At 51.6% G+C, this 22,028-nt stretch overlaps 1 protein-coding gene across 2 annotated transcripts in view; it reads left to right on the top strand.

Moving 5' to 3' along the window:
• The first annotated feature begins 7,184 nt into the window (after positions 1-7,184).
• Positions 7,185-22,028, top strand: part of SLC6A13 (solute carrier family 6 member 13) — a 33,855-nt gene continuing 19,011 nt past the window's right edge. Inside the window, exons 1-3 of one of the 2 annotated variants that reach the window (XM_032472986.1) lie at positions 7,185-7,373; positions 9,838-10,044; positions 21,066-21,200. In XM_032472986.1, coding sequence (XP_032328877.1) covers positions 9,843-10,044; positions 21,066-21,200 — 337 coding nt within the window. In that variant the 5' untranslated portion in view covers positions 7,185-7,373; positions 9,838-9,842. Of the gene's footprint in view, positions 7,374-9,837; positions 10,045-21,065; positions 21,201-22,028 lie in introns of those variants that run through there. The other variant, XM_032472987.1, reaches the window with a different exon arrangement.

The following is a 22,028-nucleotide window of genomic DNA, read 5'->3' as shown; positions in this document are numbered from 1 at the left end:
CTCAGGTCCCCCCACTCTGTCATTTACGTTGGTGTCAGTGCTGCGTGGCAACCAAGCAGAGGTAGACTCGGCATGGGCGTGGGCATGAGAGCCACTTTTAACCTTTGCAGAACAGTTTCTAATGTGCCTTTGCTCCCTACAAAATAAAGAGCTGGCCTCAAGTGACTTCCTCTCGGTGCGACCAGCCTCGTGTGTCCCGAAAGTGGTTCCTCAGGACTTCACCTGTCCGCTGCGAGAATCCAGTGTGAGCAGCAGGCCTTGCCCCACCTTTGGCTCGTGAGAGTCTGTCCCTTTTCAGGGAACCAGCAATGACAGGGAAGGTGAGGAAGTACTTTCCTTTTCTTCTGGCCGCCTACTTCTTCGAACGAGTTCACGCTGCGGCTACTCCAGAGAAGTAAAGAGCGCTTTCTTCCCGTCGCTGAGGTTCACAGGCCGTGCGGGCGTGAGGGACCGGCCGCTGCTGACGGTGCCGAGGTTCTGCTTGCAGTGAAATTGGCCTCTTGCACGGAGTGCCCTGTGCACGTGTGTGTTGGGGAGGAGGAGGGAAAATCTGGTTGAACCAGATCAAAAAAAAAGGCCTGAAATTTCACAGGACTAACAAGTCCTTTTCCTCTAAAAAATGATGTGGGATCTTCCCAGTTTGGACCCAGTCCTTCACGGGGCCTTCGCCTTGCAGTTGATACCAGAACCTTTACTGGGGAGCTGAGCCTTTACTGGGGAGCCTCACGTAGCGGGGTGTGGGGTGCGCCACACAAAGGGGTGTTCTCCAGGGCTGCGTCCGGTGACTCAGCTCGGAGTGACCCCAGAATTTGACTTTTCTCCCCTACTTGCTCTTTGAAGTGGGTTTGTATTCTGCATTGGTAGGAAGAAAGATAATTTGATGTTTCCATGTAGGAAAGTCCCATGAAATCACTAGCTTGGATGTGTATCTGGTTAATTAAAAAAAAAAAAAAAGGGGCACCACTAGACGCCTTGAAGATGGTTTTGGTGGTTCCGGCTGGTGGAGCTTGTATCAAGGAGCCCTGGTAAGTCGCCAGGGATGAGCACAGAGGCTTCGGTAGTTTTAAGAAACAAACCAGCAAACAAAAGCTTCCAAAGCCCAGATGATGATTCTTGGGTTACACAAGGTGAGGAATGCGGGATTTAGCAATGACGATCTGGGTTTGGGCTCTATATGACCGCACATTAGTTACTTAGCTTGTTTTGAGTCTCGATTTCCTACCATGTATGGGTTAGTCCGCATGGGTGCAAAGACGTGTAGGTCACAGCCCCTCTCCTTGGGAGAGGGTAAGACAGATGGTTTTTAAGGATGTTTCTATGAAAACATTTATAGAATTTAGAGGAAGATAGAGGGGTTTGGGACACCCGGTCCAAATTCCCGTTTAATGACAGAAAAGTTCCCTGAGGAGGGAACAAGCTGCCTATCTGAGTGTCTACTTTATTTTTAGAGGACCTAACTCTTGGTCACGGACACTCGTGTTGGAGCTTACCCGCAGTCTCCCCTGCACCTGGGCTGAATCTGCAGAGTGCGGCAAGCACTCCCGCGTGCGGCCCAGGCCCGCACCTTGCGGCGAGCTCTGGGGGCAGGAGAGAGGATCAGACGTGTCCTGATGGACCTGACCCAGCCCCCTGCCTCGGTCCCTGGCCTGGGGGTTAGTCTCTCCCCTCATCCAAAGCCCAGGCCCCTTCCCTTTCCAGACTGGGCTGCACCCGTTGGCCACCTGGCACCTCTGTCGTCTGGCTGAGCCCTGCCCCTTTCTCCTTGGTGGGGGCGCAGGACGGATGACCACACTCTCCTTGGAACCCAGAGCGACTCACGCCCACCTGGTCTTGGCCAGTGCCCTTGGCTTTTGCTTATTTTGTCATGGAAACACCAGAGACCCTGTTGGAACACTGAGGCTGGTGTGATTAGCATTGCTTCTCGTCCCAGAAGCAGCCCGTCCACCACGTCTCCTCCCTCAGCAGAGGCCCCCCCCGTAACAGGAGGAGGCGGAAGCCACAGGAGGGCTCTCAGATTCCCTGTCACTGCACGTCCCCCTCCTCCTCTGTCCAGGAGAGGTGTGTCAGGCCAGCACCCATCAGTGAGTCCCAGCCCTTGTCCCCTCCTTGAGGCCTCGCGCACCCGTCAGCCTCTCCCTGGCTCAGCACACGAGCTCAGGGCCCCCCTCCAGCCCGCCTCCCTCCCCTGCCCTCTTCTTTCCTTCCTAGCCGAGCCCCACTTGTTCCTGCTGCTTCATTTTCAAGTCACCCCTCCGTCTGCCCTAACCCGGCTCTACTCGACGTCCTGCCCAGACTCCTCCCGCCCAAGTGGTAACTAACCAGGTGCAGTGGGCTGGGCACATCTCACCTGAGGAAGCCCACACTCCCGGGGAGGAGTCAGTGAGGGTGTGGGCACCAGGGGGCAGGGGTCACCCGAGAGTGTGTCATATGAGTGAAACGCTGCATCAGATTCCGCCGCCGTGCCCGGGAGAGGGGCCTGATGCCGCTCACTGTCCACACCCTCCTGTTCACGTCAGAGTGAGAAAGAAAAGGCTAATGGCTTTGTTTTTCCAACATCCCTGAGAAGAAGAGCAGTAACTTTTCCACTTGAGCTGAATGTTTATAAGACTGCTGCAATTTGGAATAATTATAGCTGCCCTTGGGCCAATCCCCCCCTGCACTCAAGAGAACGAATCTTCCCTGCTGCCTAGAAGAACAGAAATCTCCAAACCCCGCCAAGTCTGCCTCTCGCGTTCCATGTCCCTCCACCCGACCGGTGGTCTCCCCCGGACACACTCCAGATTGTTCACATCCTTTCTAATGTCCGTGCGAAGCCTTCTTTTAATGTTTAAATCACAATTCTGGATGAAGAAATCAGACTTCCTCAACTTTTTTTTTTTAAATCCATAAGATTCACAGCAGGTACAGTGAAGAGTCTTTGCAACTTTGTTTCCTTCTGTACATTTTCCTCTTCCTTCTGTAGCCGCGAGCTTCTGGAGGCTGTCAGCAAAAAATGCCATATTTTCCAGTCCTGGGCTCCATTCACAGATGCGGAAATGGGAGGATTCCCTCCTCATTGAAATTTCTCTCTCGTCTTTTCCGTGCATCCTGGGAGGGCCCAGTTTGTTCCCGGGCGTGGGGAAGTTGGCAGCTTAGTGTAGCTGATTTCTTGATATGTGGTGAGAAAGGGTAAGCATGAGAGGAAGCTCGAAGCAGGATTCAGAGTTTTAATGTACCTCATCCAAGTCTGTAAACGAATAAATAATCATTCCTTTCCAAGGTCAGTTCCTGTAAATCCACTTGCCTGTGGCAAGTTCACCTCTTGGCAGGGCATGGGTCAGATCTATCAGTCCATAGACAGGTGTCCAGTACCTATAGATAGACAGGACCTAGTACAGATACTAGACATCTACAGATAGATGGATAGACAAGACAGTGGATCTCCTGAATCTTGTCTTAGAATAATAATCCTGAGATTTCCAGGCATCCTAATGTCAACGTTTCCATGCTTCTACTACCAGTAGGATAGTATCCAAGCCTTCCCTCACAGGTGGCTTATCTTTGCAGGGGCTGTGGCTCAGTGGTAGAGAGTGTGCTTAGCACGCGCAAGGTCCTGGGTTCAATCCCCAGTCCCTCCTAACTGTGCGTCTTGTAGGTTTGGAATCTTGGGCAGTTCAGTTCTCCTCGCAGAAGCTGTTTCTTCCCCGTAAGTCAGGGGTGATGCCCAGATGATGTCGGGTTGTCAATAAAGACTAAAGAGAGAGTGGGCTGAAGTGCCGGCACCGGGGCCGTGAGTGCGAACACGATGGCTTCCTGATGTGCTGAGTGTCGGTAGGTGCCATCTTTGATGGAGAGGTGAACACCGTGACTGATCGTTATTCAGAGCGCTCATTCTTGGAGACTGAGAAAAACGTCTTCAATTCATTCAAAGGTTTCAAGTATCTGCTGAGGGGCCAAGTGCCGTGAGACCTCTGTGTTCAGGAGGGGGTGCTGTACTGTCTTAAGCTCCGTTCGGGGGACTGCGTCTGGACTTGACTCACTGCCATCGGAGCTGAGACAGAATAACTCTGGGGATGACTGGAACTGGGAGACCAGGCGGAAGGGGAGACAAGCCATCTCTTTTCTCTATCGCAGCCTGAGGTCAGCTGTGGACGATTCGGAGCCGAAGGGAGACCCAGAGAAGACCCAGGCCTCCCCTCTTATGTCACGTATGAAAGCCGTCCGTCCGGAGAGGTGGGATGGCTCGCCTGAGGCCGTGTGGCCCATCAGGGCAGATCAGGGCTGGAGCTTTTGGTGTCTGCCTCCCAGGTTACCCAATTTCCATCACACCAAATGTGCCTCATTTTCCATTTATGCCCTGTCTTTTTGCCTGCCTCTGCTCCGCCCTCATTGGTCCCCTGTGCAGAACTCACTACCCTGTTCCCGCAGTCACCTCTTTAGGTTTCTGCCTGTTGGTTTGCTGGTGTGGACGCAGAGTTCCTCAAGTGCTGAAGTCTTGATTGGTGGAACCTGGGTCTGAGTCAGCAGTGCGGAGCCTCGGCTGGAGCCAGCACAACCCCAGGGCGTCAGCAGGCCCCGGCGTGGAGGAGTCAGGAGGGCGTTTGGGCCGCTGCAGCCTGCTGGGGATGCTGAGCTGCAGAGCTGAGGGAACAGTGGGCGGGGCGGGAGAAGGGGCTCAGGAGAGATGAAAGGCTCTGAGATTATTTATCTTGGAGAGGAAAAAGCTGAGGGTGGCTTTCGAAAAGAGTTTCAAATGTAAGACCAGCTGTAATACATCTTCCCTGAGGACACAATGAGAAATACATTAACAGCAGCCGGAGGACTCGGGCTACAGAGCTTTCTGGCTTCAGCCGCCCACTAGTCACCCAGGGAGTCATCCAGGGAGCGGGCATAGCTCAGGGGTAGAGCACGTGCCTGGCATGCATGAGGTCCTGGGTTCAGTCCCCAGCACCGCCATTAAAATATAATAAATGAACCTAATTAACACCCCCACAAAAAAGAATTTAAAAAGACCACCGCATGTCCAAGCTACACCCCAGAACAATTAATCCAGATCGTTAGGGTTGGGAGCTGAACATCAGTCATTTTTGAAGGTCTGGCGATTTCAGTGGGCAGCCGAGGCTGGAATGGAGGCTGAGGGTGAAGCTAAGAGCCCCTTAACTGCTGAGGATCCTGAGACTTGGGCGGGGACACTGCGTGGGGCGTGTGACCTGACCTTCCTCCCTGGACATGACGCAAGTACTGAATAGACTCGGGGGTGTTTCGGACAGAGCCTCAGTTAGAGACGGGTTTCAACACGGTCGCCTTCTTCAGATGCAGTGGTTTCCAAGCCTGCTTGTCCACCAGGTTCACCTCGTGGAGCTCAGGAAACACGGAGAAATCTGGGCCCCACCCCAGAGATACTGGACCAAAATCTCTTAGGCTGGGCCCAGACTGTAAGTTTATATGGAAGTTATATAAAGGCTCTGCACAGTTTGATGCATCTGGAAGCCAGACGCTGACCCGATGAGCAGACGTGTGGGCACCTACTGTGCGTTCAGACCTACTGTGTTCCTTGGGAATAGGGAACACAAATTTTTTTTCCCTTAAGAAGTTCACGAACTCCTGCCCTGGAACCAGTGAGAGAACACTGCAGGAAGGACTGAGGGCTGAGTTAAATGCACAGACGGCCACGGAAGGGCCACAGCGGACGCAGGTCAGCGGGGCAGAGTGACCAGTGAGAGCCGCGTGGGGAGCGTGGTACGGGAGTGGCTCTTGAAGACCCTGGAGGGGCTGGGGGAGGGCATGCACGCGAGACGGGAGAGGCAGGATGTCTCTGGGGACATTGAAGAAACAGTTTGGCTGGAGAGGAGGCACTTGTTGGAAAACAGAGGGAGAGACAGTGGGTGGAGGTGGCTGGGGCCAGATTGTCCAGCAGCCCTGACTTAGGAAGTCTCGAAAGCAGGCGATCCGGGCGCAGAGGCGATGTTGCTGGAAAGGAGGCCGTCCTCCCCCTGCGGTTGATGCGAGGTCGTTAAAACAAGGTGCGCGCCTGGCGCCCCATCAGTGCTCTGTGATTTCTGGGTCAGAAGAGTTTACGTTTTAATCTCGTGGAAGAATCATGAGGAAAGTGGCCCAAGGATGTCAATCTACTCCAGAAAAGTAATTTTTTTTAATGGGGGGAGATGGAAGCTGCCTTGGAATCTCTGAGGTGGCCTCCCTTGCCCTCCTCGGCCGTTTCCACACATCTGTACCGTCCACGACCCACACAGTCACCCGTCCCAGCCCCTGACTCGTTCCTACTGTCTGGCAGGGGCCAGCTTTGCTCAGGGCTCTCTCAGCCCCATCCCTTCAGGAGCCGTCCCTGCTCTCCGTGAACCCGTCCTTCAGGGGTTAATGAGGGCTTGCCGCGTGTCAGGCCCTTTGCACACACTCGCGACCCTGCCAGGGAAGGAAGTCTCCCCTCTCGATAGATGAGAAATAGACGAGGACCTGAAAGTTGAACACCTTGCTCCCGCTGGCTGCAGGCTGGGAAGTGACGGGAGCGGCCCCAGACCAGGGACCACCAGCCTCGCCTTCATTCTGCGGCTCCGCCCTGGCGGGGCGGGGCTCCCCCAGCCCCACATCCAGGTGTGGGGCTTCGCTTTGCTGCCATTGGCACTTCCTTTCCTGTGTTTAGACAATTATTTTTAAAAAATCAATTCTAGCACATTATTTGAGTATTCAAACAATACTGAAGCTTAAAAAGCAGAAGTGAAAAATGTCTCTTGACTTCATCTCCCAACCCCAACCCTACTCTCCAAATGTAACTACTAGTAACTGTTCAGTGAATATTTCTTCAGACCTTTCTATATGCAGAGAAGTGTATGTGTGTGTTTGGGAAGTTGTCTGACAGCTCAGGGTTCTGTAATCTACCTATATTTATACGAAATCACTGTCCACTCCAATCATAAGCTGCAAAATGATAAGATAAATACATGTTTAAATTCATCTACCCAGCACCTGCCCAAGAAGCCCCGACGCTTGCTGGGTTTGTAGGAGCACTTGGGCTGGAGAGAGGGGAGGAAGGCAGGGCCCCTCTGGAGAGACCCGAGGTCCTCAAGGAGGAGAGCGGGCTGCCGACCAGCTCACGTGGAAGCACCGCAGGAAGTCCTTCGTGTGTGTGTGTGTGTGTGTGTGTGTGTGTGTGTGTGTGTGTGTGTGTGTGTGTGTGTGTGTGTGTGTGTGTGTGTGTCTGCTGCCGAGGGGAGGGGAGCAGGGGACGGAGAGGCAGGAGGGCGGAATGTGGGCTGGGCCAAGTCTAGAATTACAAGGGCCGCAGAGGAGTGGGAACCACACTTTAAATAGCCAGCCCCTCCCCTCCCCACTAGATAATTCTCCCCTCTGACCGGACCTCTGGCAGCAACTACACGAAGGTTAGTGATATTTTCTTCTCTTTCTTTTTTTTCTGCTTCTAGGTCTCAGCCTGCAGGTGGGTGGGCTCCCTGGGACTCACAACCAGAGGGTTTTGGGGTCATTTATGTGTGACATGCAAACACTATTATTTTCTTGACTTTCTGGAGCTTCAGTGGCTGCTGACTTCAGGGCCAATGTGACTTGGAGAAAGAGAACCCTCGATGGAGAGGAAGAACTTTTGGGTTTACTTTTTTTTTTTTTTTTACATTTTTTATTGATTTATAATCAGTTTACAATGTTGTGTCACATTCCAGTGTAGAGCACAATTTTTCAGTTATACATGGACATGTATATATTCATTGTCACTACTTTTTCTCTGTGAGCTGCCATAAGATCATGTGTATGTTCCCCTGTGCTATTGTGCTTACTTCTAAGAAAATGAAGGCTTTCTTCTCTGTGAAAGGAAACAAGGTTGAAAGTTGAAAGGACATGAACTTTTGACAGGATTGAAAGAAAATAGAAATCTGAGTGTCTGTTATACTACGAAGCGCTTTCTTAGGTTCTTCATTGACTCCTCAGGCTAAGTGTACCCCGTCGTCCTCGCTTCTCCAGACGAGCAGACGGAGACTCAGGGTCACTGATTAACTTCCTTGAGGTCGGGTGGTGCTCTGGTGCAGAGCTGCGGTGTGAACCCGGCTCACTTGACCTTCAACTGCGCGATGCTGGCCCTGAGAACTGGTGGTACCCAGGATGGGGGGATGCAGCTGGTGTCCTATCATGGGAAGACAGCCTGCGGGCCTGGAACCTGCACAGGACAGGAAGCAATCTTCTCAGAAGGACAGAGGAAGCTTCTGGGGAGCAGCTGCTTGGGTTTCTCCTTCTCCGCTGACAGTCTTGGGAGCCCGTTCCCTAATTTATCAAACAAGCAGCATGTCCCCGACCTCCCTCTGACTTTTTGGATCCCTCGGGGCCGCCCTGCTGGGAGGCAGAGCCATAGGAGGGTCTGCGGCCATGATGGGACCCCTGTAGAGAAAGCCCTGTTCACATGAACTTTTCTCAGGGCGTGGAAGGAAGTCTCCGTGCCCACTTCTCCAGGAAAGGGGCCACGGGGTACGGCCAGTGGGGGTGGTCCCAAGAAGATGCTTGCATTAGACCCGCTGATAAACCCAGGCAGCCAGCGTGATGGGCGGAGGTAACCGAACAGGCAGGGCGGAGTGGGTTCAGGGTCCCGGCTGTGCTATAAGGTGGTACCCAGGTCACCCAGCCTCTCTGAGCGCAGCATCCTGTGTACAAAGCAGGGGAAGTGCTGCTCCCATCTCAGGGTTGGGTGGACTGAGCGAAAATAAATGGACGTAAAGTGCTGAGTCAGCCTCCTCCCGTCCCCCTGGGAGTCTAGACGAGGCAGGGAAGGCTGCAGCCAGGGCAGCTCCGCGTTCGTGTCTTTGTCTTCTCCGCTGCACAGGGTCCTACACGAGGTACCACCGAGGCAGGAAAAGAGCCCACGATGCATCTTTCTCTGACGCTGCTGTCAGGGAGAGACGAAGGGCATCGCTGGGAAGGTCCCCTCATCCGATTCAGAGCTCCTGGTCCCACCCAACCTCTCCCATGCTCTTCAGGGATCTAGAAAAAACTGGCTTTGATGTTCATATTTCAAAATAAGACATGTTCCTTGGGGAAAATGTGGGCAGTATGAATAGGGAAAACACCCCTGCACTGTATCCGCTGAGAGGGGAGCACGGGTGGCCACGCTAACCTTCACGCAGACAAATACTTACTATTTTTCCAGCATAATCATGTCACGTGCTCTTTTGTAACTGTTCTCGCTTCCCATATTGTGAACGTCGTTTCAGCTCATCGCACTCTCTTCTGCAGCACAATATTTAGTGATCACGGAGTAGTCCATCATGTGCGCTGTACTTTATTAACCTATTTACTGTTTCTGAACATTTATGGACTTTCCAACTTTTCCAACTGTTTGCTAAGCAATGGCCAACCCTGATGCTGAATCGTTACCCACAGTCACAATTACTTCCTTAGGGTAGATTCCTGAATGGGAAATTGGTGGCTTCAAGGAGATACAAAAATCTCATCCTTTCAACTGTCCCAGGATCTGGGAGCGAGAGACAGGAGCCCATGTGGACGCAGACAGGGTGGCTGTTGGGTGCCCGGGAGGACTTAGACTCCCCGGGGCGTGTGAACCCTTCCCGGGCCCCACAAGCCCCGCCCGAGGGAACCTTCGTAGGGGAAGCTGTGTCTCTGCCTCAGGGTGGGAGCCTTCTGCCTGACACGGGGAAGGAACACACGTTCTCAGAACTGTTGCCCAGGTGTCACCGACGAGAGACGCTGAGGAGGGTGTGGTCTGCGGACGGGACTAGGACCTCACTCTTCAGTGCGCCATTTGCTGGGGAGTTTGCTGGTGAAGGAAGGGGTGGCTTTCCTGCTGGGGTTCCCAGCGGTCACAGGGGCGCCCTGCTTGTTTTCCAGGTGGAATGGATAGCAGGGTCTCGGGCACAGCCATCAATGGAGAGACAAAACCAGTGTGCCCGGGCGTGGAAAAGGCGGAGGAGGACGGCACCCTGGAGCGGGGGCACTGGAACAACAAGATGGAGTTTGTGCTGTCGGTAGCCGGGGAGATCATCGGGCTGGGCAACGTCTGGAGGTTTCCCTACCTCTGCTACAAAAACGGGGGCGGTGAGAGCCATGGCCCCTCCCGCCCCGCAAGTTTGTCTCCCTCCCTGGCACTTCCTGCCCCCTGGGGAGCCCCATAGACGCAGACGATGCTGGAGCTGGAAAGACCCTTAGAAGTCGTCCAGGACACTGCAGGAGAGAGACCCAGCCGGAGGGGCGACTCCCCGGGGGTCCCTCTTGTGGCGTCACAGAAACAGGGATGTGGGCTGGGAACCCAGGTAGATGGGAGCTTGGATTCCGGCTCTGCTGCCTCCTCTCCGTGGTCTCGGGCAAGCCCATGGAGCTGAGGCGACGCTACACATTGAGAGGGTTCTGCCTGCCCTTCCAGGTTGTTGGTAGGATTGGAGCTCACATCTGCAAAGGGCCTGAGGGTGGTAGCTGTCCTGAAGGCGACGCTGGTGCCCAGCTCTCCCGTGGTCTGAGACTCGGTCACTGTGGCTTCATGTGTTCCCCCTGCTCCGCCGGCCCCACAATGTCCCCGCCGACCCCCACTGCGTATCACCTTGATACCAGTGCCTCTTCCTCTGAAGTTTCCTCGCTGAAGATGTCTGTGGGGTGGGGAGGGGGAGCACGAAAGCTAACCCTGTCCCGGGTCTCCACTGGCCTCTCATTCTTGTCCGTCCCAGTGCCCTGCAGACCCTGCGCCGTCCCCACAGCAGCGCTGGTCACTTTCCCACCGCGGACTCACTTGCAGGGCTCCCTGGTCTCTGCGGGAAGATCTTCCAGGCGCCTCAGGGCTCTGGCTGAGCAGTAGGCTCGGAAGATCTCCCCCTTGGGGGGTAAATCCTAGCGGGACTGGGCTCCCAGCTCTGGTTTTGAGTCTGGGCTGGAGGAGGGGAGACGCAGCGGGAGGTCCGGGGAAAGGCTGGGGGAGTGGGAGTTCTGTGGGCCGTGAGGGTGGAGGAAGCCCTAATGTAACACCTACCCTTCCGTGGGGCCGTTGGAGCCTCCACATGCATGAGCCCCGTCTCGGTGGCTCTGGGGAGAAAGCCCCCAGCGCGGCGTGGAGGAGGGAGGTCGGGGGAGAACACACAGACGCCCTGAGTCCATGGTCTGGTTCTCAGGGTGGTGGCCCTGGGGACTGGCCTGGGGCTGGACGTTAACTTGTGTTTCCCAGAGGGTGGGATGGGCTGACGTGTCCTTTCTCCGCAAGGCTTTCTGGCCGGCAGCCTGAAACCACAGGACTTTGCTCAGTCTATGCTGTGAGCGAAGGAGGGAGGTCCCGGCCTAGCCCTGGGCGCTCTGCTCGCTGGCTTGTTCAGACATCGAGGCCCGAGGCTGGAGGGATGGAGCTGGTCCAGGGAGGAGGAGGAGTCGGGGGCTAAGCTGGGCCTTGGGGCTCCATGTCTGGAACCCAGTCACCAGCTTAGCTCCTCACGTGGCAGAAGATTAGCAGGTGAGCGGCTTTCCCCAAGCCTCTCTGGAATTGGGGGAAGTTGGCTTAGGAATTAGCAGGAGTGGCACGAAGAGGCAGGAGACAGGGTTCCCAGGTTGGGTGCAGACCGCTGGGCGGAGGAAGGCCAAGTGAAGGGGCACAGGGGTGTGGGGAGTGTGGGTTCACCCCGTCGAGGCCAGGCGTCCGGCGGGTTTGCATCTGATTTCCGCCTGGGGCCCCGTGTAAGTCTGTGCAGCCCGGGCAGGTGGCTGTCTCGGGGGAAATGCAAGCCAGGAGTAAGCATGTGCACGGCCCTTGGTCTTGCATGTGGACGCCTGTGGGGGACGTGGAGGCAGGAGGGTGGCCGCCTCCCTGCTGAGCAGAGCCCGCCCTCCAGCACCCGGGGCCCCGTGGAGAGTGAGACAGGCGTTTCCCGGCTGCTGGTGCCCTTGCGTGAACCCTTGCACCCCCCGATGGGGTGCAGGCCTCAGGCCTCCTCCTCTCTCTCCCTGACGGACGACAGCAGCTGGAGGAAGGGCCTGAGGGGCTCGGGCAGCAGGCTGATGCCCGGCTGCTCTGAAGGGCGAGTCACCCGGGGCCACGGGCTGGATGAGCGGAAGGCGCCTCTGGAGGGGACCCGGGCCGCGGGGTCTGCAGAGGGACCTGGACGGGCCTGCTTTTCTGGTTTCGGTGTTGCCGGCAGTTCAACCTTGCTGTCCCCATTCACCACCCCTCCCCTCCCTCCAGACTTCATCTTGACACCTCTCGTCTCTTTGTCAAGAAAGGGGCCGATGCCTCCTTAGGGCAGGGCCCTGTGCTGCTACGTGGGGAAGCGGGGTGAGGAGAAGGGAGACCATTTAGGTTGGGATGAGTGTGTCCTCTTGGCTTACTGATTTTACTTAAGCCTGTGGCTCTCAGATTGAGGCTCGGGCTCCGGGGGGATGAGAGGGAAGTTCCCAGCAGGCTCTAGAGGAGGATGCTGGGTGATACCGGGAGAACCACGCTTGGGTACCGTATGCCATCACCTGCTTCTCGAACTTCATAGCTCTAAACGGCCGCGTCCGTGCTTGGTGAGGAGGATAAACTGGGGACTTTATCATTATTAATATCTGCTCAGTGGTGAAGCCTGGGAGGAAAAAGTCCCCAGAGCATAATTTTAGCTCCAAACTAAAAATACAAGAGGTGTTTTCTTTGGTTCCTTCCAGCTTTGACATCTGGTGGATCCGATCGGAAGTGAGTCTCAGAGCAGGGAGAGGGCTGAGGCCAGAACAGGACAGAGGGAAGGCACACAGGTAAACACCGTAACTGGAAACCGGAGACGCTGAGAAAGGGGTCTGAGGAAGCCCACCGCAAATCACCCTGCGTCAGGAGGTGGGAGGGAGGGACGCCTGCCACAGCCACCTCCGAGGTGGGTGTCCTCCCTGCCGCCCAGGGCCTGTGGCCAGCGCGCCCTGAGCACCTGCCTCACCCTGATGGCTTTCTAGGGTCGGGCCTGTCTGGCCACCCAACGACAGTTACTTAGTGAGAACCCATCACCTGCCAGGAATTACTCTGAGTTGTAGCGATATGTCTACAACAGAGCAGACCACTTCCCTGCCCCTGCCGGGCCTGCATTCTGGAGGAGGAAGACAGACAACAAAGAACACACCTAGTAAACAAGAAAATCACATGGTACACCAGAAGTCCCCGAGTGCCGTGGGAGGGACCTGGGGGTCAGGAGTGGGAGTCGGGGTGAGGGTGGCCACACTGAGAACATTTGAGCAAAGCTTTAGGGTGGGGGTGAGAGTGGCCACGTGGATATTGGGGAGAAAGTGCTCCAGGCAGATGAAACAAAGGTTTTCCTGGCCCCAAAGCAGGAGGCTGGCTGGCTTGTCTGGAGCCGTGGGGGGAGTCACTGCAAGGGGGCAGGTCACGCAGGTGCTTGTCAGCCACAGCGAGACTCTGGCTTCTACTCTCGTAACGAGGCGTCAGGGCAGGGGTGAGCAGAGCGGCACGATCTTACGTTCTGATGTAAACTCTCTAGTCGCTTGTTGAGAACCGATCGCAGGGGAGCAAGGGTGGAAGCAGACCAAGTACAAACCTTGGGAGCTAAAAATCTTGGCGTCACCCTGGACTTCCTTCTTTCTCTTAGAACCCTTGGTTCTACCCCAATACCCAGGTCCTGGTTGCTTCAGAACCTGGGCCTTCAGCTGGACCCTCTCCAGCACCCTGGACCCCGCACGAGATATGCAGAACCGAACCCTTCTCATCACCCCCACTGCTGCCACCTGGTCTGAGCAAGACCAGGATTTTAGCCTGAGCAGCTCAAAGGAAGGAGCTGCCATTTCCTGAGACGTGGACGGCCAGGGGAGGAGCAGGCGCTGAGAGGACAATAAGGAGTTGAGTGTTAGGCGTGCTGAGTTGAGACACCTGTTAGTCACCCCCGTGCACATGCAAAGGAGGCAGCAGCGTGTGTGGCTCCAGACCCTGGAGGGGACTGAGTCTGAGAGTCATTAGATTGCGGTGGTGTAAGGAGAGAGAGCAAGGACCTTACAAGACCTGGCAGAAGAGGAGGAAACAGCACAGCAGGGTGAGAACCAGGAGAATGAAGTGATGGGAAGGTGACACAGCACTGACGTCGGGGGCAGGGCTGCAGACGGGGCAGGCCAGACGAGGGGTGGGAACTGGCGGTTGGATTTAGCAGCATGGAAGTCGCTGGTGACCAAGTGAGAGCAGTTTCAGTGACATGCAGGGGCACAGCCTGGCACGGGCGGGTCAGATAATGAGGGAGAGAAGAACTGGAAATAGGAGATGTGGGTGATTCGGGTGAAACTCGGGAGCGGGTGAAGTTCCTCTCTTCCTTCCGTGTCGTCCCTCCTGGGTGGACAGGATGCTGCGCTGCTGGGACGGTGAGGCCGGTGGTCCAGCTGCCGTGGGGCCGGGGCTCCTGGCCGCTGAAGTTGCCGAAGAGGCTGCCCATTTCACTTACCTCCCCAAGCTCTCCACTCTCAACTCCCTGGAGGGAAAAGCAAACAGGATCCCCTACCAGGGCCTGCCCAGCTTAAGCTGTGGTCACGGGGGTGAGGAGCCTCTGAGACCCTGAGGCAGGGTGTGGGGGAAGGTAGCAGTGGCTTCAGCTCTGCTGGGAGCAAATCTAAATGACTTGGCAGCCGATCTCAGCCCAGGTAAAACTGGATCACCTACCAACCATTTCATACTTCATTTCTAAGTCTGGGTTGCTGAAAACCAGGCGGCGGTCACAGTGCCAAGAATCTTTGTTTTTTGCCCGTTGCAGAACCCCAGCTGGAGACCACCCTGTGTGAGGACAGGAGCGCCCTTCTCCCTTGCGTCATCCCCAGGTCCTCCCCGCTTCTGGTCTTCAGTCCCCAGATACCCCGGTTCTGGCTGCTTCAGAACCTCTCTTCAGCTGGAACCGCTCCAGCTCCCTGACCCCGGCTGCTGGCAGACTGAGTTCTTCAACACGCAGAATACCTGCGGCGGGAGACCCCGCGTGAGCCGAGCACAGTGGCCCACAGCGGGACCTCGCAGACACCGGGATCTTAGAGGGGAAGGGCCGTGGGGGGAGGGTGGCGGCTGAGTACACCCCAGCCCAGACGTCAGGGAGAGCGCACAGGACGACAGGGAGGGCGCACAGGATGTCAGGGGGGGCGCACAGGATGTCGGGGGGGGGGGCGCACAGGACATCATGGGGAGCGCACAGGACTGGACACCGGTGTGGAGGGGGTCGGACCACACCTGTCTGCCTTGAGGCTGGTTGTAGACACCACAGAACAAAGAGAAACAAGGAGCATTTTTGGTCTCTAACAGTAATGGTTACTTCATTAGTACTTGACAATTGGTTACTACTTTTAGGTAGTTACTCAGTGCCCCGTATTGGTCAGATTAGCGGTGATGACAGCATGGAACTGTCCGTGTATGCGCACTGCTGTCACTCGCATGGCATACCGTCAGTTTATGTCTTAACAATGTCACCTGGAACATCACAGGTGGTGCTGTCCTGGAGTAAGGAGGTCAGCAGAGTGACTCCTTTCTAGGATGGGCATGCGGCACCCTCATCCTAGGGGGAAAATGCCAGGACATTTTGGAATTTGGGCAGGAGACTCACTATGGGGGTTTGAGGGAGCGGCTGACTGTGACTCCGTCCTCCTACTCCAGGGCCAGCTCCGTCTTTTATGGGTGGTGACTGGGGCTTGGGATGCGGAAGGAGGCAGACTGCCCCAGGACTCGCGGTGGGCACCTGGGTCCCTCCTGGGCTCCATCCCTCCCCTCTCCCCACTTTAGGGTCTGGATGTGCCTGGCGGGTGTGTGGACCTCGTCCCTGCTGGCCTGGACAAGGAGGGGCTCCAGGAGGCGTGGAGGAGGGGAGCAGCCTGCCCACCGGATCCAGTGTGGTTAAACACTGGCTTGGTCTATTGGGAAAGAGCAGGCAGGCAGCACAAAGATGGGGCCTGAGCTGCGCTGCAAACTCTCTCCACCCCCAGCCCCTGCCGTCCTCTCTCTGCAGTGTTTCCCACTCTCAGCAGTGACTGTTCATATCAGCCACTGGGTTCTCTCTTCCCTAATTTCCCCTTCCTGCCCAATAAGTCTTGGATTCATCTATGTTCGTATTAGTTGGAACTGTTTACGATCTTTCTTTGCCCCCGTCATCCAGCGTTTCCCTCAGCGCCTGAATCATGGCTGCGCGCGCTACAAGCCTAAGACTTGGAAGGTGAAGTGGAGAGCTGCATTGCCCACTAACTGACCTTTGTTTTAAACAGTTTTATTACGGTATAATTGACTTACAATAAATTGCACATGTTGAAAGCGTACGACTTGATACGTTTCCGACATACACACTCACCCTTGAAACCACTGCCAGCCACTCTCAAGACAATGAGTGTACCCATCAGCCCCTTCCTCCCACCGTGACCTCTGCTTCCCCTCCCAGTGCAACCACAGGCCTGTCTGGTTTTTCAAACCTGTAGCTACTTTCCAGTTTTACTGCAATAGTATTGATCTGTAAGTTTTAGGTGTACAATGTGATGATTTAATACACGTGTATGTTGTGAAATGATCACTACAGTTAGGTCAGTTAGCGCCTCCTTCATGCCTTCACATCATTACCTTTTTTGGGTGGTGATAACATCTAAGATCTCTTGGATGACTTTCAAGCATCCAACACGATATAGTTCACGGCAGTTGCCACGCTGTTCATTTCATCCCCAGAACTTAACTCATCTTATATCGGAGTTTGTACCCTTTGGCCAATGTCCCCCCATCTCTCCCGCCCCCAGGCTCTGGCAGCCACCATTCTATTCTCTATTTCCATGAGTTTGGTTTTTTTAGAGTTCACATTTAGATTCTCATAGAGAGAACCGTACAGTGTTTACTTTCTCTGTCTGACTTATTTCACTTAGCATAATGCCCTCAAGGTCCATTCATGTTGTTGCAAATCGTAGGAGTTCCTTTTCTTTTTAATGGTTGAGTAATATTTCATTATATATATAGCATTTTTTGATCCATGCATCTGCTGATGGACACTTAGGTCACTTCCATGCCTATATTCTGTCACTATACATTAATTCGCATTTCTTAGAATTTTATATAAATGGAATTATGCAGTGTGTCCTTTCTGTACCTGGCTTCTTTCCACTCAGTATAATTACTTCGAGAGCCATTCGTATTTTTCACGTCTCAGGAGTTCCTTTCTTGTTATTGTTGGACAGTATTCCATTGTATGAATATACTATAATTTATCTGTTCTGTTGACAGACATTTGGGCGGTTTCCAGGGCTTGGCTATTACAGGTGAAATTACTAACAACATTCATGCACACGTCTTCATATAAAAATACGCTTTCATTTCCCCTGAGTAAAGACCTGAGGCTGCAATGACGCGGTTACGCAGCAGGTGCACTTCTAACTTGTTAAGAAACCACCAAACACTTTTCGAAAATGATCGTACCGTTTTACACTCCTGCCAGCAGTGTGTGCGGGTACCACCTTCTCCACGTCATCATCAATACTTAGCCTTTTTAATTTTAAATTTTCTAATTGGTGTGAAATACCATCTCGTTGTCATTTAAATTTATGTTGACTAATGATATAGACCATTTTTTTCCTGTGCTTCTTTGCAACCCATATATCTCTTTTGGTGAAAAGCTGTTCAAATCTTTTGACCATTAAAAAAAAAAAATGGATTGTTTTCTGACTTGAATTTTGAGACTTCTTTACATATTCTGGAGAAAAGTCCTTTACCAAATATGCATTTTTTTCTCATTCTGTCTTACATTTTTCCTTTTCTTAGCTATGTCTTCTGAAGAGCAGAAGTTTCAATTTTTGATGAAGTGCAGTTTATCAGTTTATTATTTACCATGGTTTTGGTGTCATGAAAAAAACTTTGCTTAACCCAAGGTCTCATAATTTCTTCTAGAAGTTTTATAATTTTAGGGTTTACATTTAGGTCTAGGATCCATTCTGGGCTAAGCTTTGTATATAATGAAAGAATGGATTAAAGTTCATTTTTTGATGTGTTTTGATAATCCACTTTTCCCAGCATCGTTTATTGAAAAAACTATCTTTTCTCTAATGAATTGCTTTAAACCTTTGTCAAAAATCAGTTGTCCATATATGTGTGACCCTGTTGCTGGATTCTATTTTGTTCTGTTGATCTATTTGTTTATTTTTGACACCAAAACTACACTGCCTTAATTACTGTAGCCTTATAATAATATGAAAATTGGCAGAGTTAGGCCTAACAGTTGTTCTTGTTTAAAGTTGTTTGGCTATTTTAGGTTCCTTGCATTTTCATATGAATTTTAGAATCAATTTGTCAGTTTCTCCAAAAATGCCTGCTGGGATTCTGATTGGGATTGCAGTGAATCTATAGATCAGTTTGGGAAGAACTGACATCTGACAAAGATCGAGTCTTCTGACCCATGCGCCTCGCCATTTAATGAAGACTCCTTTAATTTCTCTCAGCGATGTTTTGGATGTATGTATCTTTCACATCTTTTCTCAGATTTACTCCTAGATATTTAATTTTTTTGGTGCTGTTATGAATGGCATTATTTCTTGGGGGCGGGTGTAGCTCAAGTGGCAGAGTGCATGCTTAGCATGCATGAGGTCCTGGGTTCAATCCCCAGTACTTCCTCGAAGAATGAGTAATCACCTAATTATCTCCCCCGACTGAAAAAACAAATCCAGTGAATGGTAATTTATGATTGTTTGTTGCTAGTATATAGGAAAACCAGTCTTACAATCTTTCCCTCTTATCTGGGATATTTAGACTTCTTACATTTAATGTGGTTTTCCATACAGTTAAGTTTAAATCTATCACCTCATTGCCTGTTTTCTCTTTGTCCTGTTGATTCTTTGTTCCCCTTTTCTTCTGCCTTCCTTTGGGTTAGTTGAATGTTTCTCATCATCACATTGTTGGCTTTCTTCCTTGCTGGCTTCTCAGCCACAGCTCTTTGTGGTGTCAGTTTAGGGGCTACAGTGTGTGTCTTTAACGCATCACAGTTGCCCTTATACCACTTTACATATACGAACCTTAATAATACGCTGCCATCTCTCTGCCCCCAACCTTTGTGCTCTTGCCGTTCGTTACATTTTACTTTTTTACGTGTTATAAACTCCACATCACATTGTTATCATATTTGTTTAACCACTCAATTATCTTCCAAAGAGATCTGAATAATAAGGGAAAACTCTTACGTTTGCCTTTGTATGTAGTTAGCATTTCTAATGTTTTTTTACTCCTTTGTCTCGATTCATATTTCTGTCCAGCACCATCATTTTCCTCTGCTCAGCAGGACTTTCTTCAACGTCTCCCATAGTGTAGATCTGGTGGTGATGGATGCTTACAGGTTTTACATGTCTTAAGAAGCATTTAGTTCAATTCCCTATTTGAACAGTATTTTTACTGGGTATAGAATTCCAGCTTGACAGGTTTCCTTCAGTGCTTCACCAAATGTGCTCCCCACCGCTGTCTTCTTACTTGCATTGTCTCCAGTGAGAAATTTGACGTCATCCTTATCTTTGTTCCTTTGCAGGTGTCTTCCCCCGCCGCTGACTGAGTTTAAGATGTCCTTTTAAAAACTCTTAATCACGAGTTTAAATAATTTGACTGTGATGTGCTTGTTCTATTTTTCTTTGAGCTTATTTTGGGACTTACTGAGCTTCTTGAATCTGTGGATTTATAGTTTTCATCAAATTTTGGAAAAATTTCAGCCATTATTTCTTGAGTTTTTTTCCTGACCTCTCTTCCTCTTTTGTCTCCTTCAGGGATTCCAATTACAAGTATGTTAGGCTGCTTGAAGTTGTCCCACTGACACCAGTTTTTGTCTGTCTGTTTAATTCTCTTTTCTCTGTGTGTTTTATTTTGGATAGCATCCACTTTTGTGGTTCAAGTTCACTAATCTTTTCTTCTGTTGTATCTAATCTGCCATTAGTCCCACCCAGTGTATTTTTCATGTCACACATTATGGTTTTCATCTCTAGAAGTTTTTGATTTGGGTCTTTTTCAAATCTTTCACATCTCTGTCTAACTTTTTGAAATAAAATTGTAATGACTGCTTTAACGTCCTCGTCTGATTGTCCTGACGTCTGTGTAGGCTGTGTATTGGGTTCAGTTGATGCATTGGGTTCAGTTGATTGTTTTGTTACTTATGAGTGATGTTTTCTTGCTTTTTTGTTTTCCTGGTTGTTTTCCATTGGATGCCAGGCCTGGTGATTTTTGTTTCATTGGTTGCTGAGTATTTTTGTATTTCTATAAATATTCTTGAGACTTTTTCCTGGGACCAGTGAAGTTATCTTATCCTTTTGGGTTTTGCCTTTAAGATTTGCTAGGTGGAGCCAGAGTCGTGCTCCTTCTAAGGCTAGCTATTCCCACACTGGGGAAATGCCTTTCTTCCCGACGCCCTGTGCATCCTGAGATTATCCAGCCAGGCTGGAGGGAGCAGGCTCTCTCCCCAGCCCCGTGTGAGCACCGTAATGCTCAGTCTTCCTGAGTGACGCTTTCCCTCGCCTTGGGTAGTTTCCTCGCACACGTGTGCTGACCAGCTCTCAGTCAGAATCTCATAGGGGACCCTCTGCAGACACCTGGGTCTCTCTGTGTGCACCTCTCTCCTCTCTGGTACGGGATCCTGTGAACTCCCCTGTCCACTCTGCCAGCAGATAGAGGTCTGCGGTGGAGAAAATGTCATTTCTGGCATTAGGAGACTGGTCTCAGCCCGTGAATGTGAAAGCAGAAGCAGAATGAACCATCGAAAGGAAATCTGATTTCAGTCTGCTACAAGTCCCTCTCTAACATCAACAGCCGTCATTTCCTTGAGAAAAATGATACTGTGGGCCGTGTGAGTGCTCCTGGATGGCTGTTACTCAGTGAGCTTCTTATGTTGCCATGAGTTCTGTGTTGTTCAGGCAGTAATTGATGTTGACAGGAGCAAACCTTGGTAGGTATAGATGGAAACTTCAGAGTGAGAAAAGGGACTGGCCAGGCCCTACGTAACTTGGTGACTCTTCATCTCCGCTGTGGTTCCAGACATCTAGACAGACATCCCCTATCCTCAGTGTTCTGACTGGAAGTATGGGGTGGTGATGGGAGGCGATGAATGTGGACCATGCGGAGGGTAGTGCTGGGTAATGGACAGCCTGTTTCCCACCCACAGGTGCCTTTTTCATCCCCTACCTCATCTTCCTCTTTACCTGTGGCATTCCTGTCTTCCTCTTGGAGACAGCCCTGGGCCAGTACACTAGCCAGGGAGGCGTCACAGCCTGGAGGAAGATCTGCCCCATCTTTGAGGGTAAGTAGCTCCGTGCCCGATTCCGGGGTATCTGCACCAGTGGTTATAAACCTAGTTTGAACAACTGGGTGGTCTATCAGCAGTGCTGATTGAGTTGAGACTGTCTTTATGTTAAACCCTCCACTTGTGAGCCTAATACTGAGCTAATCACCCAGCCGATCAGAGAATGGAGGAGAAGATGGGGCAAAGGCTTTAATTAATAGGTAGAGCACAAAGCTATTTTAGCTATATATATTTTAAAATATATAAAAATAATTTTGTGTTTTCTAAAACATGCTTAATCAATTCTAGAGCACTTAAAAAGAGAATTTTAAATGAGAAAAAATTCATGAATAATTCTACCATCTTGACATAATAGCTATTTAAAACTTAGGGTGTTTTTTTCCCAATATTTCTGTCTATGTGGGAGTAATTTTATGCCTTGTGTAGATTTGTGCAACCACCAGCACTGTGCCATCACCAGAAAGGTCTCCATCATAATGCCCCTTCATAGTCCAATGTGCCCCTCCCCCCATCCCTAACCTCTGACAACCACTAACTTGTTCTCTGTCTCTACAGTTTTGTCACTTTGTGAATGTTGTATAACTGGAATCACACAGGTTGTGACCTTTTGAGACTGGCTTTGCTCAGTGTGATGCCCTTGAAATCCATGTAGGTTGCCCTTGTATCAACAGCTAATTCTTTTTTCTCACTGAGCAGTATTCCATGGTATGGATGGATGTACTGTGGTACAGTTAACCATTCTCCCACTGAAGAACATGTGGGTTGTTTCCAGTTTAGAGGGTTTTATCTCTTTATTTCTCTCTCTATATATAAATTTACATGTCT

Source organism: Camelus ferus, chromosome 34 (assembly GCF_009834535.1).
Source record: "Camelus ferus isolate YT-003-E chromosome 34, BCGSAC_Cfer_1.0, whole genome shotgun sequence".
In the NCBI taxonomy this organism is placed as follows: Eukaryota; Metazoa; Chordata; class Mammalia; order Artiodactyla; family Camelidae; genus Camelus; species Camelus ferus.
This window is presented reverse-complemented; position numbering and strand designations above follow the sequence as displayed.